The sequence below is a fragment of the Capricornis sumatraensis genome, chromosome 2, assembly GCF_032405125.1.
Source record: "Capricornis sumatraensis isolate serow.1 chromosome 2, serow.2, whole genome shotgun sequence".
Classification (NCBI taxonomy): Eukaryota; Metazoa; Chordata; class Mammalia; order Artiodactyla; family Bovidae; genus Capricornis; species Capricornis sumatraensis.
Window position 1 is genome coordinate 40,964,790 of NC_091070.1, and position 20,236 is coordinate 40,985,025.

The window sequence follows — 20,236 nt, forward strand, 5'->3', positions numbered from 1 at the left end:
GAGATGAAAAGATCTGTTTTGGGAAGGGGAAAAACAAAGCAGCTGGGGCCAGGTGTTTCATGCCAATGTCATTTAGCAGGTTTTCCTTCCAAACCATGAAGTTTCTTTGGATGTTGACTAGGCTGCGGAGCCATATGGATTTGGCACAAAGAGAGCCAGGCTGATTGCTGGACCAGACCCTTGTTTTCTTAAACAAGGTCACTGGAAAGGCTGATGTGGATTTCAGTTTACTTATTAGCAATAAGGTGGAACAGACCAAGTGGTGATGTTTGCTACTAGACACAATTGCTCAGAATTCAGAGGGGCATCTGAGGATCCATATAAATCACATTGGGGAAAAACTCGGAGAATGCAATGGCTTTCCATCTATTTTTATGTTATTTGGTTTTAAACCACAAAGGCCTTGCTTCTACTGGCTGAACGCTGTGCAGTATTTCTGAATCTCACATAAGCATCTTGAGCACTGCAGTGGTCTCTGCTCCAGTTACCAGACAGGGCCTCAGATTGGAAAGACTTTTATATTTCACATCTAAAAATCCCAAAGCAGATGACCTGTGGAGATTCCCTGTGAGATAAAACTGATCCACCAAAAGGGCTTTATATGAACAACCCACACATAAGGATTGGTATGAACAGTCATATTAAACTCTTGTCTTAGTCAGACGGAAGGATTGGGAATTACAGTCAAATCAAACGTCAACTGGCTTTCCTCCCAGAATCTCTCTCTTTGTTGATGCCTAGGGTTGGTTTAACGAAGCTTGATTGTGATTTTGTGAAAAGCTTTCCAGTCCCCTTAATCATGACCAACAAATGCTGCTGCCAATTAGGTGGAGCTACACAGGGTGTCTGCACAGTTTGTTTCAAACTAAGAATCAGAATTTCAATAAAGGTAAATGGCACTGTCTAATGCTTTTTCCTTCTAAGAAACAAAAAAAAAGCACATTTGAGAAAATAACAGTGTGTACTTCCTTTTCTTAACACAAAGGCAGAGACAAAAAGTTGCAGCAATGGCATTGTAACTCACCGACAGGTAAACCGGTATAGATGTCGATGACAAAGCCTGGCCGTTGACTTCCACAGAGTGTAGCAAATTCATCTACAGTGATTGAACAAAGGTGGGGTAAGCGGAGTGGGAACAGGGTAGGCAAAGAGCAATAATGAGCTGAACAAAATTACTTCAAAAACATTCTTAAAAGATATTTACCTGTATTTGGAAGAATTTAAAATAAATTGACCTTTGTAAAAAAAAAAAAAAAATTGAGAATTTCTACAGATGGTGTAACTTTGTCCCTAAGAAAAGTGATGAAGGAAAAGTGACCTCATGTTGATGTAATAATGAGGCTGAAGCAGAGGTCTCTATATCAAATGCACTCATTTGTATGAGCTTGCCTGAGGGAATTTAGGTTTCTATGGGAATGTTGTTCAGCTCTGAAACCTGGGACTGGTCTGAGTGCCTCTTTCCACTCTGTGTTAAGGAATCTAGGATTTAACGAATGTGTACAAAAGCCATTTCCTTGGCAGACTGGGGATAACAATAGCAAATGTAGCTAAGTTCTTGATTTCAGGTCTGTTAATGACTCATTCATGTCAAACAACCAACTTACCCTCATTACTCTCATTTTCGGAGCTGAATTATTATTTTTGCTGCAGTTCTTTTGTTTGCTCCCTCTCCCTCCCCCGACCCTTTGTCTTTCTCCCCCTGACATGAATTTTCATCAAACTTGCTAATTAAGGATGCACTAAATGTCATCTGTGGTTCCCTTTAACTCTAAGACTCTGTAATTCCTGATCATGAGTATAACTGATATGGCATGGTATCAATTTAAGCTCAAGATGGCCACTCCCTTATGGGTAAACCTACTGAAAATCAGTAAAAGGTTTCTGGAAGTATTTTACACAAAACATAGCATGTTCTTTTCCTAGTGCTTTCTTTCTTTAATCTATGAGTGTTCACGTCCAACAAGTGTTACACCAGCTCCACTGACCATCCAAACTTCAGGGACTCCTAAAATGTGTGCAGACTGCATAGCTAATGAAAAGCCATGATTGGATTTGGCCAATATTCAACGTGAAGATGAACTCTTGCATTTTATATTAAGAGTATGCAGATACCTAGAACTCAGACAGATATTTCTGAAAGTAAATGACAGTTATTATCAGAGATCTCTGAAAGGGAACGTACAACGGTGCATCAAGATAAAAAATAAAAATACTAGGATATCTATCTTTGTAAAATCCAATTTAAAAACTAATTTTGTGTACATTTTATAATAAAACCGTTTATGAAAATAAAAATACATTTCTTAATATAATCAAAAACAAACATACAGAGACACATGTACATATACTTTTACTTGTAAATACACACACATCAAGTGTGGGTAACTGCCAGGTTTTTTAATGATAGCTATGTATATATAATCTTGGGAAAGACTGAAGGCAGGAGGAGATGGGGACAACAGAGGACAAGAGGGTTGAATGGCATCACCAATTCAATGGACACGAGTTTGAGCAAGCTCTGGGAGATGGTGAAGGACAGGGAAGCCTGGCATGCTGTAGTCTCTAGGGTCTCAAAAGAGTCGGACGTGACTGAGTGACTGAACAATAACAATGTATAATAAAAGATTTGAAAGCCAACGGTCAGGATCAGGGGTCAGCAAATATTTTCTTAAAAGGCTAAAAAGTAAATATTTTAGGTTTTGCAAACTGTGCAGTCTTTGTTAAAATTACTCAACTATTTCATGAAAGCAACCATAGATAATATGCAAATAAATTAGTGGGACCATATTCTCATAAAATTTTATTTACTAAAACTTGAAGTTCATAAAATTTTCAGATGTCAAAATTACTTTTAGCTTGTGGGCCATACAGAAATAGGAGGCAGGCTGGATTTGGCCCACAGGTTCTTGTTTGCCAAACCCAGGTCTAACAACATCTTGCAGAGTGGAGACAACTTGTAATTCTAAGTGATAGCTATTAACATTATTTCTGGAGGAAACAGTGGATGAAATGGTACATTTCACTACAAAAGAATCATCTGTTTTTTTTGCATTGTCAGTTAGCACCAGACAATAGACTGGGTATTTTACATATCGCTGTGGGGAATGGAGTAGATACTACACAATTCTCAGATCAGTACTTTGCACAGTAGTTCGTTGACTCTAAATCATAAAGATGGTGGCCCAGTGGCTAAGACTCTGCACTCCCAATGCAGGGGGCCTGGGTTCGATCTCTGGTCATGGAACTAGATTCCATATGCCACAACTAAGACTTGGCACAGGCAAATTAATTAATTTTTAAAAATCATAAAGATGATCTAGATCATCAGTAAATGACACCATCATGATATGAACCATCTCCCATATAAGAACACTGCACCAAAGTTTTTGCTTCATTTACTCTTAGAATATGAATTTGGCTCTTTCCTTTTTCAAATAGATAATATTACATAGGTTTTTCTGTATGAGGATATAAGAAGAAATTTCTCTATATCAAGGAGTTATGCCTTTCTTTTTTTAATTTGGCTGCGCTGGGTCTTAGCTGCAGTACACAGGATCTTCCATCTTTGTTGGGCATCCAGGATCTTTAGTTATAGCATGCACTCTTAGTTGTGGCATGTGGGATCTATTAATAGGCCCCTGGCCAGGGATGGAACCTGGGCCCCCTGTGTTTGGAGTGTAGAGTCTTAGCCACTGGACCACCAGGGAAGTCCCTGAGTCATGCTTTTCTTTAGTTCTGAGTTTGCTTTGTGGTCATTGAGACTGTTAGACTCGATCATATCTCTCTTTATATGAGCTACTAGAAGGTGTAGAGCCCAGGCTGTTGCTCATCACTGGCAAGTGTGTAGGACCTCCCAGCTTGGATCTTGTGTAATTACCCTTGCTTTGAGTTTCTTACCCATGCTTTCCATTTGCATTAGGCCTTCTTATTTCACATATGCATCTTTGTGGGCCATCTTGAATTCTTTTTGGAACAAGATTAGTTATGAATAAATAAAATTGATGGTAATAAGTAAGTAAACAATATAGGAATATGGTTTACTTGTCCAACTGCTTTGCGCACTGTTTCCAGACTTTAAGTTATATGGCAAACTCCCTAACAATAACAACTTCTATATTTTTGTGATATGCTGAGTTTATAGGCTGGTAAATGAACTTGTGTAATAAACTGGAAAATATATTTTCGGCTGAAAGGACCAGATCAACGGTGAATTTGCCTTTGTGAGCTAATCTTTTTTTATGAAGATGGACAACGCACCCTTTTCCTCCCCTGGCTGAGAGTCATTTCTCCAACAATTCATGGGGAAGGTATCAAGTTATCTTTCTGGTAATGGCGAAACTAAAACCCACCTGTGCTTGGAATGGGGCACTGTTCACAGGGCTTGTTCCAGGCCCGGCCAATGTTGTAGGAACAACAGCACATCTTCTTGGTCATGTTGAACAACAGTTCTCCATCACAGGTCTGGTTGTCAGCATAATAGTTCCTGTAGCACAGACTCCTCCTCATATCTAGAGGAGAGGAGGAAGGCAGGGACTGGTGATGCTGTGGGGAAATCCTGATAGGGAGATTCTAACAGGGATGCTCAAGGAAGGAGTCTCCTTTGAACTGTATTGTAACTTGGCTTCGATAAGAGCAGTAAAAGCTGGCTCTCAACCTTCCATCTACCTCTGCTGCCCCAAGGAAAAGGACTTTAAGAAATATCGGGTTTGCCCAAAAGTTTGTTCGGGTTTTTCTAAAACATCTTACTAAAAACCTGAACGAACTTTTGGGCCAACCTAATATATTCCCTGGTGTTTTGTGCCATGGAACTGAGTCATTATGTAGCTGTGGCCTTAATAAACTTTACATGACTCTCCACCCAGTCTCCTAGTAACAATTCTCCACTGCTCTTGGCAGTGACTTTCTCATTTCCGACTCATGATGTTTTAATACTGTAGGTCAGTGCTGTAAATATCATTGTATAAAGATACACCCAGAGTCAAACAAAAGAAGTACTATTAAACCTTTGTTTGGGATTTTCCAACATTACATTTTAAAGAAAACTCCCAACCACCCACACGAGGTGCTGAGAAAAGACCAAACTTATGGTTTACAGGGGAGGAGGCAAAGGGGGGCAGCACTCGCTCTGATGAGTAACATAACACTGAGGATGAATTGCTGGGGTTGGAGGCTCTTTTTCTCTTTGCAGATGAGGACCGAACATGCTTTATTAAGAAAAGCTGGGACTTACCCATGCAATTATTCCCCCCATTCACTTGCATGTAGTCTGGAGGGCAGATACAGGTGTAGTTGCCAACAGTGTTGTAACATGTCCCTGGACCACAGATTCCGGGAGTTTCACATTCATTCACATCTATAATCCAAAAAGAAAGTGGTATGTGAGTATAGAAATTTCACTCTTTGGAATGGTCTGGGACTCAGGGGTCAATCTACATGTTGATAATGGAAGAGAACATCCACAGGGCACTTTGCAATCCGGATAAGAATGTGGATGTTTCGTTCATCAGTGTCCTTAGCCTGTGCCGATGTGTGTGCATTTTCAGGAAAAGGCTTTTAGAAAAGGAAAATGTACCTTCTGATGTGAGTTCTTAATAAATGAGTCTAAAACATCCTCAAACACATGCAGCTATGGGAATGTGGAGGAATGATAATTCTCAAATATCTTTTAGAAAGACAACTATGTCCTTCATACGTTCACAAAATCTCAGGAAGAATTTGATATAACCTGAAGCCATCATGTGAAGAGTTGACTCATTGGAAAAGACTCTGATGCTGGGAGGGATTGGGGGCAGGAGAAAAAGGGGACGACAGAGGATGAGATGGCTGCATGGCATCACCGACTCGATGGATGTGAGTTTGAGTGAACTCCGGGAGTTGGTGATGGACAGGGAGGCCTGGCATGCTGCAATTCATGGGGTCGCAAAGAGTCAGACACGACTGAGCAACTGAACTGAACTGAACTGAACTAAAGCCATCAAACACTGGCTTCATGAATCTGCAGTGGTAAGACAGCACAGAAGATAAGCCCACAGAAATACGTATATCATGCGTCCTTCCCCATTTCAAACACAGGTGTTGATTCTAATTTCTGTTAACTCTATGGGTCTTAAGCTGTGTTGTATACATTGTGATGTTTGACTGCTACTCAACAAGGTTGTCACTGCTGAAGTCACCTATTAAGCCTTTTGGAAAATCAGAGGACTATTTCTCCTCCAGGACACAAGAAGGTCTCTTCCCTAATCAGTGTGTAACTCCTATATACGGATGAAAACCATTTCCCCACACTAGTCAGTGGTCCACATGCTCTGAAAGCTAACAATAGTCAATAATCTCCATCTTTTCAGTAACACAGGATGAACAGGAGTCATCACTTATACCATACAACCAAAGGAGCTGCCTCAGAAGAGAAGCTCATTTAAATGCTGCGTACAAATAATGAGTGGTAAAGGACAAGACGAGGAGCCCAGAATTGCCCAGAATATAGAAGCCACTGAAATGAGACCTGGGCTACTCCAATAAAAATGGCTTTTCTGAAGAGAATGGAAAATTCACTGTAGGCGTAAATGGGACTATGGCTCAAGATAACAAAAATGCCAATTTTCTCATGAAAAGAGGGAGATTTAGGGTATGCTGAACATATTACATCACTGATATGAGTGCAAGCTGCCACATCTGTGGCATAGTTACCTGGCCATATTGGCATTTAGACATTTTGCTAGAGTCTCAGTTTTCCTGGTGCCTAACTGTACGCTGGTTTTTGAGGTCAGTTCTCAATATCTGAAAGAACTTATCATTCTAAAAGGGCCATTTACCATCACACACTCGGGTGTCTTCATTCAGGTAGTAGCCTGTGGGACAGCGGCACTGGAAGCTGCCAAAGGTGTTGATACATTTCCCGCCTTGGCACAACCCTGGGAGCTCCTGGCACTCATCAATATCTATCAAGATGAAAACAACAGCATGTCTTTAGCATTGTAAATCAACTCAAGGAAGTTCCAAAGGGGCACGCTTTAAGATAAAGGAAACAGAATTACCTTCCAATATAACGGTGATAGGGTTGGGTCGAAAACCTTCTCCTCCAGGACAAAGAATTTTGTACTCAGCTACAGAAGCAAACAAAACAAAAACCAGATTGAGTTCTCTGAAATCTAAAATTTCTTTAGAAATAGTATCCTCAAGAGAAATATAGACATCACCTGAAAATATTCATTTACAGGAATTTTGGGCAGTTACCCCACCCACCTGAAGCAAGCTGACATCTTTGTATATACTTGTGCTTTCTAATGGCTTTCTCTACATGTGCCAAACATAAGGCTCCTGTCCTCAGTCTGTGAACCTTCCACCTACTCTCTGGTCTTTTGTTCTTACGAACTATTTTATTCTTTATTGCTACTGTTCTTTCTTTTAAAGATTTTTCTTTCCATTTTTATTTTATAACAAACTCCTCCATTTTTATGTTTTGTTCAGTCTTACTTCCTGGGAATCACAGCTTCCCTTAAATACTGCTCACCAGCTTATCTCCAAAACCTTTTCCAAACAGAGCCTTAGGAAAAGCTGTTCTTTCTTGAATGAGATGTTACCTCTCCTCTCCTTAATGACTAGAGGGCTTTCTTGCCCCGCCATTTCTGCTGATGGCAACACTGATTCCTCTGGTTTCCAAAACCAGCTTTTTACAGGGTCCTTTGGTTTCCTGCAATAATTCTGTCATCCAAGTATTTCACTCAAAAACATTTCTTTCAGCACCACATACCAGTGTGATCCATACAAGAACACATGGATAAGAATGACCCTCATCTGCTATAGCATTCTGATAAGCATCTATACGAATCAGTTCTTTCATAATCATCATGGTCTTTCCAAATCTGATAATCCCCCTTGTGGTTTTCTGAAATTATATGAATATATGCATAAATGTATACATGCACAGATCTCAGTTCTAGCTCTGATCCAGTTTGAGGTAGGGTGGACTTCTAATGCTTGGCTTATCATTCTTACTCAGTAGAACTGATCCCCGCCCACCCCCCTCCCCCCGACCCTCCTTCCCCGCCACACACACCTAAACATCTTGGTTTGATTCTTTCAGCATCAGTGAAATTATTAATAACTATCCTCCTCTTTTATTTTTCTCTCCTCCTCTTTCTGTGACTGTCCATTCTTCTGAAGTCTCCTATTTCATGTCATTCCCTTCCTTCAAGCCCCAATTGAAAAATGTACCAAGTTATCACCACGCACTGCCACTCAGAACTGACTTCTGTTTCTAAAGAAAGGAAAGAAAGGGGTGCCTGCCAAGCATTCATTTCTGTGCTGAGTGCTTTACAGGAATGACTTCATTTAATCCTATGAGGCACCTTATGAATGAAGACATAGGCTTGATTACTCCAAGGTTACATGTGTGGCAAGTGACAGAGTGCTAACTGGAAACAGGAACACTCTTTCTTCCACTCATGGCACTCAGTCTGCTCTTGTTTCTTCTCTTATTGAGGTCTACATTGAATAACAGCTTTCATGTTTAGGTAGTATTTTGCTACACTGGACGGGGGAGCCTGGTGGGCTGCCGTCTATGGGGTCACACAGAGTCGGACACGACTGAAGTGACTTAGCAGCAGCAGCATGCTCCCGGAAAGCAAGAACTAGCAATTAGACTAGAATTATCCATCCAATTATCCATGAATTATTACCTTTGCACACACAGAGTATATCTTCTAGGTACTCAACAAATTACCTTAGAGAAACTGAGCAAGTGACCCTTCAACAAAGAAAGAATCAATACCTATCTCAATATACCTGATAAGGAGCAGGCACTGACTTTTGCTCTGGAAGCTATATCTGACTCTGAGTCATAATACAGCATCCACTTAGAAAAATGGAAAGCTGTTTGTTTTTCAAAGACTAATTATTTCTGTCCTTAAAACACATTCTAAACCTTTAAGTCATACCATAAGACTGGAACAATCTTCCATTTCATATTTGCTTAACTAATGGCTTCTTTTTTACCCAGGGAAACTCCACTCTGTCCTAGAGCTTCTAAAACCAGCCAACAGATGACAAGAGGAGAGATCAACGTGTCCAAATATGACATAAGTAACCTAGTCTGGAAAACCTTATTTAAAATAATGCTTTCTTCTTTATACTCAGACAGAAATGAGATGTTACCTGTGCCACCTGACCTTTGAGTGCAAGCCAACTGGAGAGGCATTCAGACTCCCACATTGGGAGTGGGAGTCCCCAGCAGGGCTGAAATGAATGATCTCGACCCCTCAACCCCCACTCCCTTCACCAACTTAAGAATACAGACCAGTAGCAGCTCCCTCTCTCTGTGGCTTCTATCCTCTGGAGCTACACAGGAGAACTGGGTGGAGCTGGACTAATAATAATAATGAATAGGAGGATGTCCACTTACATGTGTTCACAGGCGGGCACAGCTCACAAGGAGTGCCCCAGGCTTTACCCAGAGAACAGCAGCAGGAAGCCTTGGAAACACCAACTCCAATTTCATTGCTGCAGGCTGTATCTCCATTGTCTCCCCGAGGACGGATATCCAAATAGCAGTTTCCAGAGCGGGTATCTATTTACCACATGCAAACAAAAGAAGTGTCAGGCAAATTCTTTCTACGTCAGGGTTGAAAATTCAAACCTACTTCTAAAACTGTTTAAAAACCATAATTTAAACTAAAAAGTGCCGCAACACAGACACTGGGAACTGACCTAGAGAAAAGGACCTGAAAATACAAACCAGATCCAGGAAATGTTTACATTTCATTGTATTATTTTATTACTTTTTTCAGAAGTTGAGAATGCAATGTTCCATGTTGCCTTAGAAATAACCAACAGTGTGTTTCTCTGAAAAGTGTTTAAGATCTTACCGACACAGCCAACTCGAGTTGGATTCAGCTCAAAATCGGGTGGACAGTCACAGGTATAGCTGCCTGGAGTATTGACACAGTTCCCACTGATGCACGTGGTTGGATCCAGGCATTCATTAACGTCTAGAACCGAACAGCAAGGGCCAGAGTTATTACCTGAGCCAATGTGGGGCAGGCGTCACTGTAAAACAGTAGCACCAAAATCTCGGGCTCCCAACTCAAATTTTTAAAGAGTTTCCAGTTATAATTGCCCCTAGAAATATAGTCTTCCACTTCTGAAACAAAATCCCTCAGGAAGGAAATATGTCATAGCCTTTGGTCTCTTTCCCCTGGAACACATTTAACATTCAAATTTGTCATCAGGAGAAAATATAACTTTGGAACAAGGAAAAATATTCCAGTGAAGGTAACTGAAAACAAAACACTACTGTGACCTCAGGTCAACCAAAAATTCAGACACAGGTTTTAAGAAAATCTATTTAATATGTGCAGCTTGTTATTTTATCAAATGAGAGCAAGATGTCTCAGGGAAGCGGCCGGAGCAGGCGACTTCTGCTGCTTCCCCCGCTGGGCGGACTGGCCTTGCTGTAGCTGAGCGCAAGCACAGACCACATGCACGAAGCTTAGCATGTTCCTTCAGGCCTACTAAGAGTCTCTCTCCCGTTACTAATGCTGGGCTGAATATTTCCCTTTCAGTTTCTATTCCAAAAACGGAGTTCCAGATATTTAGGACATGGGTTTTGGCAAATGCCATCCCTGTGTAATCCTTTTGTCTATTTTGAACACTTGTGAAATATTCAAAACCAGACAAGCTGATTCAGAGAGAGGAGATGGGGGACTGAGGATGATCCCTTCCCCTCTGCTCCTCCTGCTCGGACCTGGTAACCCTTCTGGAGGTTCTGTTGTGAAAAACGCTTTCGCTCAAATCTCATGGGATCTTAGAGCGGGCAGGGCAGACTAAGAGCAATCAGGGTGGGGAGGAAGGAATGATGCTGGTGGTGATGTGAGACATGGGGGAGAAGCATGGCCAGGGAGAGCTGACTCGCTGCAGTATGCTAGAAACTGACTTGGTGTCATAATTGTTTTTAGGAAAACCAAGAGAAGAAGGGGTGCCTGGGGAAGAATGCTGTGATCCAGAGCAATTTCAGGGAGGTGGTGATGGTGGTCATAATTGAGCCACTGAGTCACGGCTTGTTTAGGTAGCTGGAAAAACTGGGGTTTTCTTGAAATCCTGATCCCATACAGAATGGAATCTGTTTCCTTAGGATCATTGAACGGAAGGAGGATGAAGACCTGAAAATGGCTCTCAAAGTTTTAACTCAGTGCCGAAGTGAACCGAGGGACAGTCGTCTACAGAATGCCTCCTACAGCTTTTCTAGCTTCTTCCTTACGTTCCTGGAAGGTTCTTTGCTCCACAAGAAAATGATCTACACACTAGAAATGGGTGGCTGACTGTTATGGACCATGTTCTCTGGTTAACACTCTGAAGTGAGTGTCTCAGCAGAGAAGTTCAAGATGAAATCCACGATCCCAGGGCACAGCTTGCAAAAGGAAACTCTCCAAAATGTGTGCAAGAAAAGGAACTATGGGAACATGCCTCTGTAGCCACAAACTTGTATCTAAGGCTACTGACTGCACTTTGAGCTCTCCTCAACTTTTTCCTCTGCACCCTCACATCTAATTGGTGCCAGGTCTGAAGAAATTTATTCTGTGGTTCCTAATGCTTCTCCCTGCTTTTCTTTTGCAACTCCATGAAAAACCTTGTGTGGTCCCCGCAAGACACCAGCAGCTGGGTCCCCTGGGACGCCTGAGAGCAGATCTTGGTGTGAATGGAAGCCTTACCTGTGCAGTTCCCACCACTTCTGTCCAGTTCATAGCCGACCTCACATTCACAGCGGAACAGGCCAGGGAGGTTGTGGCAAGTTCCAAAAACACAGATGTTCGGAAGAGAGCACTCATCGATATCTTAGGGAACAATGGAAAGGGGGAGCAATTAAACTATTGTTCTTGCCAAAGAAGCTACCTAATGTAATAAGGCAAGTGATGTTATTATTAAGAAAATGAAGACTATGTGACATCAATCTAGGTCCTTTTCCTATAGGCTTTCAGATGATCTGTCATCTGTTAGGAAGTCTCCTAGGTGAGAACTTCCCTTTTCTTTTTTTTTTTTTTTTTAATCTTTAATTCTTACATGTGTTCCTAAACATGAACCCCCCCTCCCACCTCCCTCCCCATAACATCTCTGTGGGTCATCCCCATGCAGAACTTCCCTTTTCTCAGCCCCTACTACATGCCAAGCAGAGGGCTAGGCATTTCACATATACGTTAGCCCATTTAGGGTGTTTTATGTGGGTCCACATCACTTTTGTAAAGGAAGAACCAAATGAGCCCACTTAAGACTAAATTCTTTGGTTGCTCTCATCTATATATTCTTGTTTTTATAGTGAGTTAAAATTTTAAGAACCCCAAAGTCTTTGTGGTAACTTTTATCATCAGTTTATACAGTCCTCTGTGTCCCTAGTACTGTGGTGTGTGTTTGCAACTGCTGATGGAGATCTAAAAACTGCAGACGCATTTTCCAGGCTTGTCCTTGCCTCACGTTAACATTCTGCTTGTGCACACAGGCACATTTTCAGCCTTGAGACTGGCTTTTAATAGCCATGAGCATTCTGCCAGTGATGATTTATATTAAGAACAAACAAACAAACAAAACCTTGCCTTATAGCATTAAGGGAAGCAAAACTTTCACTGTGCCTATTTCTGTTCCCAGAGGTGGCACAGTACCTGTTTTCCTTGGATGTTTGCAGTAAGAAAAGTAAACAAGGCATTAGGCACATGGTCAAGAGCATTATTAGTTTTTTGCCTCAGAGGAATTTTTTTTATCAAACTCTGCCTACTTCATATAAACTGTGTGAAGAACACCCAATGGTTTCATAACAAAGAAAAGTATTTACGTAGAACTATATGAGAGAATCAGTATACAGCTCATAGCTAAAGATTAATTTTGGAGTTAATGTCCTAGTAACAGGCAACAACTATTAGTTGAGACATTAATCAAGGTCTTGTTTAAACTTCTACTGTCAATCGTTATCATGTGTTAATTTCTACTGAAATCTTCTCAGTTTACTGTGGTCGCTAATTCTTCTCAATGAGGGATGATAATGTGCTTAGATTTGACAAGCGTGGGTAAAAGAGAAGAATCTTGTGTTTCCTGGTGGGATCCATCCTTAGGCAACAGGTTCTCAGGACTCTTCCTGTCTGACCAGCACTTCTCAGAAAGACAGGGCCTTATGCTAAGAGACGTTGTGACATACGGTATTATCCCTAGGGACCCCTTACTGAATGGATTTGCAAAAGACTGTTCCATGTTATATGTATTAGATATTTAGAGACCATCTGAGACATACCCAGGACATTATTCTATGGACAAGACCATTCAGTCTGCTGGTATTTTAAAACCTTTATTTCTAGAAACCAAACCATAGCTGATATTAAAAACTGTGTTCCCGTATTTAAAAAGAATCCTTCTCTATTAGGGCACCAGCACTTTGAGCTCTTTCCCCCAGCAATGAGGATGAATATGCTGCATTGAGTTGGTTATCCTCATTCTCCCTATGACTAAATGGGTGTGCTCTTGCAAACCACCTGGCCAAAGTTGGATGTGAAGAAGCTTAGGGCCAAGAAGCTGAGATTTTTCTCTGCACAAAAAGAAGTGGTCTGGCTGGACACCCAATCTCTACACAAACTGAACCAACACATTAGATGGGAAGCCAAAACACACCTTGGTGTAAAAAACAACAACAACAAAAAAAACAGACAAAAACCACCAGGAACATTTAAATAATCTAATCTCATCCGGCCCGCAAAGCCCAGGGCAGCATCCCCGTCAGTTACCTTCACAGGCTTTCCCATCAGCACTGGGCACAAAGCCCATGTCACATTCACAGCGGTATCCTCCTGGGGCATTAAGGCACTGGCCGTTGCCACACAGATTTAGATTCTCAGAGCACTCATCAAGATCTACAGCCAGAAAGAAACACAAGTTACTCTTTTTAGGAGCTTTCTGTTGCTCAGGTCTGAGAACTTTTACACTTGTGAACTTCCAGAAGGTACTAGTCACCATAATTTCTACTTGAAACATTGAAACTCACTTTTCTCTTTTGAATGTCAGTATTAAATATGTAGTAAACATGGGGTTCAGAGACAGAATCCTGAATGCTAAGTTATCTCTAATGATGTAACGTGGGTAATAAGTTAAAGGGATCATTCACATTCAGGCTTCTGCAAGCAGGATAGTCAACGTGAGGATATATCCATGGCAGGAAATAACATATCATGGTTTGTGCCTGATTCTCAAAATCTAGGCTCAGATCAGATGGGCAGCAAAAGACCTAGAATAGCAGCTATTGAAGAGACCAAAAAGTCCTATCTACTTAATATCTTCTGAGTTTTGCTAATAATCACAGTCATTAAACATCAAACACACGAACCATACATGCCTGGTACATGAAACTTGGAGTATTTTCTAGAAAGTGATGGGAGGTTTGTGATGACAAAACTTTACTGGGTTAAGCAAAAACAATTTCAAATATGATGAAACTTTTAGTGAGTTAAAACAAAATCCAGGCAAATCACTTACTGGGCCTCAGCCTTTTTTATGTTTAAATGACTTCTTGTGAGCAGAGTGCTCAGGGTAAATTAATGCTTCAGGTCATATAAGCAGCTATGCTACCTAATGGCCAATGAGAAATACTCCTCAGTATCTTATTTAATGTCAGTGCCCTGACTTTAAAAAATGCTGTCTGTATACATATGGTCATAAGTGTATCATCTCTTTATACAATGGTTCCAATCATATATATTTAAATATATGTGACAGTCCACATCAATTCTATGATGATGCATTAGCACTGACAAGAAGATGGCATTAATATGTTGTAAAACTGGAAGTGAATGAATTCCTTTCAAAGCAGTTATGAAATTCTTACTTATAGCAATGTGGAATGATCACAATGATGGCTAGAGGGGAAAAAAATATATGCTGATAATCTGCTCCAGAACATCTCATTTCTCTTCTTCACGTAGGTTCTTGCATCAAGTTCACTCTTGGGTTCAGTATTGAAAACAAGTCAGCAGTGAGACACAGGCACAAAATATCAAGGCTAAGGTTTACAAAAGGTAGCATGATTTGTTTTAAACTCATGACATCATCACATACAGTGACACATACATCAACTATCTAACTATATATATCTATGTAAATATATATTTAGTTTCTGAGATCTCCCTGATTGATTCAGCTACAAATTTCTATTCCACAGGAATGTCATTTCAAATAACTGTTTTCTGTTCCAAATTGTCTATAAATGACCCAGCCTTTAAGGACATGGAGCACCTGGCTTTTCTGACTGCCCTTTACATAGCTGTTTCCAACATGAGCATACCTGTACAGGTGAAGCCATCGCCCGTGTACCCCTCCTTGCAGAGGCAGCGGTAGGAGCCCATGGTGTTCTTGCAGTCTGCATGTTGGCTGCACATGTGGGTTCCATTGGAGCATTCGTCCAGGTCTTAAGGAAAGAGGTGACATGTCATTATGAACAGAAACTGTGCCATTTAAAATCAATAATACACATGTTAAATTTTTCTTTACAGGACTGAGATTTTCATATTTATAATCCATGCAGTTCATAAGAAGCAATTTCTTTTTTTTTTCCAACCCACCAGTGCACTTAATGCCATCTCCAATCCACCCGGGGCTACAGCTACATTTGAAGCTTCCTGCTGTGTTGGTACATACAGCGTGTCTGTCGCAGTTGTGCGCTCCAATTTCACATTCATTGATGTCTGGGAAAATAACCAGTGGGTTAAAAAGAAAAAAAAAGTTTAGCACAGATGCTAAATAACTCAGCAATATTCAAAAGTTGACTTGCTTTTACACTTCTGACAGTGTAACAGAGATCAATTCAGCACTGACGTTCACACTTTACTTAAAACAAATGATTTTAAACTTCAAGATACAAAGAACAATATGATGCTACTTCTTATTGTTAACATTAACTATTTTCCGTTATTTTAAGTGTTCAGTTACCGCAAAACAAAATGAAACCTCATTCCAGTTGAAGATCTCAAAAAAAAGAGTGAGCTGCCTAACATTCTATTAATGCTCATGGTCATATGTTTCTATTCCCAACATTTTCACTAAATTAACTATAGAGAAATGATGCACATTGCTTTCGTATCTTATATAGAAAAAGGAATACAATGTTGGCATGTTAGAAAACGTTTTCAATCCTATTCTATTAACTAAATATATTTAATGTTTAAAATGTAAAACATTGTACAATAGTGTAATCACACTTTACTTCTATAAATGTTTCACTTTAGGTATTGCTAATTCAAGCATTTATAGAGAATATCCCTTAAGGTAGTGTGTGAACCATCTTTTTTGAGTCCTAGCACTTTGGGACCCAAGTCTTCTTGAATATTTCTTGTAAAACTCAAATCAATTTAAAAGATATTTTTCAGTAAAACAAGAACCAGTCTAAGGTCACATTGTTAAAAGACTCTAAATTCTCAAAAATTCTCCATTCTTAAAAATTCCATTTCCAAAGGTAATCAAGATAGATTCTGTAATACAGAAGTGTTATAGAAGAGAATATAAAGCATGAAGTGAAATATTTTTAGCTTCCTGTGATATTGTGATTTATAAGAAGAAATACATATTAGGTCTTTATCCTGTTTCTGGCACAGAACTCCTAAAACCCTTGGAATTTCCTAAGTGCTAAGAGTGATAAAGGTGTCTTTGTTATGTTAATGAGGCAACTTTTGGAAAGCACTTCAGGATGGGGCTGGTTGCCAAGAGAGCCAATCTCTGATTCAGTTCAGTCGCTCAGTTACGTATGTCCGACTCTTTGAGACCCTATGGACTGCAGCTCGCCAAGCTTCCCTGTCTATCACCAACTGCTAGAGCTTACTCAAACTCATGTCCATCGAGTTGGTGATGCCATCCAACCATCTCATCCTCTGTCATCCCCTTCTCCTCCCGCTTTCAGTCTTTCCCAGCATCAGGGTGTTTTCCAGTGAGTCAGCTCTTCACATCAGGTGACCGAAGTATTGGAGTTTCAGCTTCAGCATCAGTCCTTCCAATGAATATTCAGCGTTTCCTTTAGGATTGACTGGTTTGATCTCCTTGCTGTCCAAGAGACTCTCAAGAGTCTTCTCCAGCACCACAGTTTGAAAACATCAATCCTTGGCACTCAGCCTTCTTTATGGTCCAGCTCTCCATGAACAGTATGGAAAGCCTCCTCCTGAGTTACACACTTTTAACGTGCTGTGCTCATGCTCAGTCACGTCCGACTCTTTGCAACCCCATGGACTGCAGCCTGCCACGGTCCTCTGTCCATGGAAGTTTCCAGGCAGGAACACTGGAGTGGGATGCCATTTTCTACTCCAGGGGATCTTCCCCACCCAAGGACTGAACCTGCATCTCCTGCATTGGCGGGTGGATTCTTTACCACTAGTGCCATCTGGGAAACCCCTATACACTGTTATACTAAATTGATAGATCAAATGAATAAACTGGTTTCCTGAGTTCTGTGAGGTACTCTAGCAAGTTAATCAAACCTAAGGAAGGAGTAATAGGAGCTTCTGATTTATAGCCAGTTGGTCAGAAGCTCACGCAACAAACAACCTAGACTTGTAATTGGCATCTGAAGTGGGCATAATCGTATGGGACTGATCCCTTAACCTGTGGAATCTGACACTATCTCCAGGTAGATGGTTGTCAGAACTGGAGCTGAAAAGTAAGACAAGGAGTTGGTGATCGTAATTGGAACTGGTACCAGAATCTTATTTCCCAAAATTAATCCATTATATAATGAAAAACATTATAACCTCATAATCAACTTTTTCATTAACTAAGAACAAGAGCTCTTAGGTATGGATGGATACTATGACTCTATATGGAAACCAACATTTAACACAAAACTTAGATCAAGAAGGCAAATCTTGGCATATGAAATGTTGCAAGAATTTTCAGCAATCACTTGAATAGTGGCATAAAAAAAACTGGGCAAGCAACTAATGTTTATCCTTTTGTTTACTTAAGAAGCCCAATTAGATGGTTTGAAAGTGTTTGGAAGCATGCTATTTGCCAAAGGCTCCATCTGCAGTTCTGAAATGGTCCTGAGATCGTTTGGCTTCTTTATAGCTTCTAGAGCAAACACAAAATACAATAATGCCATTTTTTCCTACAAAAATACTTTGCAGTATCACTAATAAGTGAAATGAAAACATACCTGGAAGAATGTCCTGATAGTGACAATGTATTGTGTAGGTGAATTTTAAAGTAACCTTGGCAGCCACATGAACCTACTGAGTTATTAAGGCAGGTCAAGGGAGGCACATACCAGGCAGCTTTAAACTTATGACTGGGAGCTTTAACCAACTGACTAATTGAGCATGGCACATTCCAAGGAAATGAGGAGGAGGGCCAGCCGAAGGATAATAGTGGTAAATAAGCAGGGAATTCAAAAAAGTTACCCTGAACTCCAGGCTCCCAGGCAGGGCCACCGACACGTCCTTCTTCCTCAGATAATCACTCCCTGCAGTGTCCTGCCTTAATGGCCCATCTTTATGTGTCCTGATCTCTGAGTTAGGCAGAAACAATGAATTTCCATTGCCTAAGAATTGAAACCTCCAGATGTTTAAGAATCAAGGAATTTTCTAAGTGCAAAGAACTTAGGATATGACTTTCCTAATCCCCAATTTCTCAGAGGAGGAAACAGAGGTCCCCAAAGGCATGGGAACTTGCCCGAAGCACCTGGGACTCAGTGTCCCATCCCCTGTTTGATGCTCTCTGTCTTCAGCCACGGCTGCCTTATATCAGGCTGACTTCTTCAGTCACATCAGTACTTTGTTCTAAGTCCTGATGAGAAGTCTGCTTTCAGATGTCTTGGTTGAGGATTAATAGACTTACAGAAATATTCACTCATCTTTTCTACTAAGTACAATTTTCAGAGATGATCCATAGCCTGTCAATATAATAATCCTGTTATCTTTTCCTTTTTAATTTTCTAATGACCAAAGATAATCTTTTCATGTGGGTTTTTTTTTACCTTCCATATTTTATCTCTATTAAGAAAATAATTACTTTTTTTTTTTAAAAAGGAGAGTCTCCCTTCTTTTTTTTTGTTTTTTACCATTAACAATATACAAACATAAATTTCTAATGCAAGAAAATATTTGCAGTTTCACCACAATGTTTTCAAGGCAAAAAGAAATTATGTTTGTAAGAGGAGGCCATGTATCGTGGGCTTTGGAATAGAAGGAGAGAGAGTAAATCAGGAGGCCATATTCAATTTTCTATTTTGTGAATCTTAGCATAAGTCATTATCTCAATAGCTTACACTACCGGTTTACAACAAATGAATTAAAAAGACTTGGTCATAAAGTCTAAAGACATCACTGAATAAAAGTTTTCTGCATGTGTGTGTGTATGTGCATGTACACACCAACTATTATTCATTAATTGCTCCCATGGAAGACTTGGGCCTAAGACTGTACTTCATTGTAAAAGCAAACAGAAGGGGAAACTGAGCCATAAGGGAAAGAAGCAAACAAAAACACCGTATTCAAACACTCTACTCTTCAATAATACGAAGGAAACAAAGCACACGCTTGCCAAGAACATCTCTTTCTGCACAAGTGTTCTCTTTCCCCCACAAGTTTGCTCCAGACAGAAAATTCCTTTTTAAGATTAAGCACAAGCCAAGAAAAGCAAAGAAATTCAAATTTAGGGCTGACACTGCAACCTCCTTCCCCCCACCAAAGCTCCCTCTCAGAGACTCCAAGGTCCCGCTGGCGTGGCTCTTGTGAAGAGCAAGGGTGTAGTGTGGGCAGACCCCATGCCCAGGCTCGGGGTGGGCTCCACTTGGATCTGACACTAGAGAAAGAGCTTGTGCTCTGAGCTGCTCTGGCCCCCTTGGACAGCCATGTTGGGAGAGGCTGTGTCATCCACTCCAATGCTTGCCTTCCTGCCAGGTGGGGTCAGTCTCTGGGCATCGAGTCCAGCAGGGCTGGCATGCTGTGGAATCTCTGTGGGGAGGCGGTGGGGAAGGGGACCTGAGAGTGAATGGAGAGGCCAAACGTGAAGGCTACTTGCATTTTTCAATTTGGACCCACATTTGAGCCAAGATTATTTAACTGAACACCCATGGAGTTTTCACAGGCTACCAGCCAGTGGAGGACAATTAGCAGTGATAAGGAGCTGGAAGGAAATGAGGGCAAATTTTCACTGAGGGCTGGTGGTTTTGAAGTATATGATTCTCTTTCATGGACTACACCCACGGCAACATGTCTCCTATGTAAAGCAG

General features: G+C 40.7%; 1 protein-coding gene across 1 annotated transcript in view; it reads right to left on the reverse strand.

The window, feature by feature from the left end:
* FBN1 (fibrillin 1) overlaps positions 1-20,236 on the reverse strand; it is a 273,921-nt gene that overhangs the window by 62,773 nt on the left and 190,912 nt on the right. The window contains exons 32-42 of the mRNA XM_068963729.1: positions 15,585-15,707; positions 15,308-15,430; positions 13,758-13,883; positions 11,706-11,828; positions 9,864-9,986; positions 9,401-9,565; positions 7,035-7,103; positions 6,813-6,938; positions 5,231-5,353; positions 4,350-4,508; positions 1,025-1,096 (exon numbers count right to left, since the gene is read on the reverse strand). Of these exons, the coding sequence (XP_068819830.1) occupies positions 1,025-1,096; positions 4,350-4,508; positions 5,231-5,353; positions 6,813-6,938; positions 7,035-7,103; positions 9,401-9,565; positions 9,864-9,986; positions 11,706-11,828; positions 13,758-13,883; positions 15,308-15,430; positions 15,585-15,707 (1,332 nt within the window). The remainder of the gene's footprint in view (positions 1-1,024; positions 1,097-4,349; positions 4,509-5,230; positions 5,354-6,812; positions 6,939-7,034; positions 7,104-9,400; positions 9,566-9,863; positions 9,987-11,705; positions 11,829-13,757; positions 13,884-15,307; positions 15,431-15,584; positions 15,708-20,236) is intronic.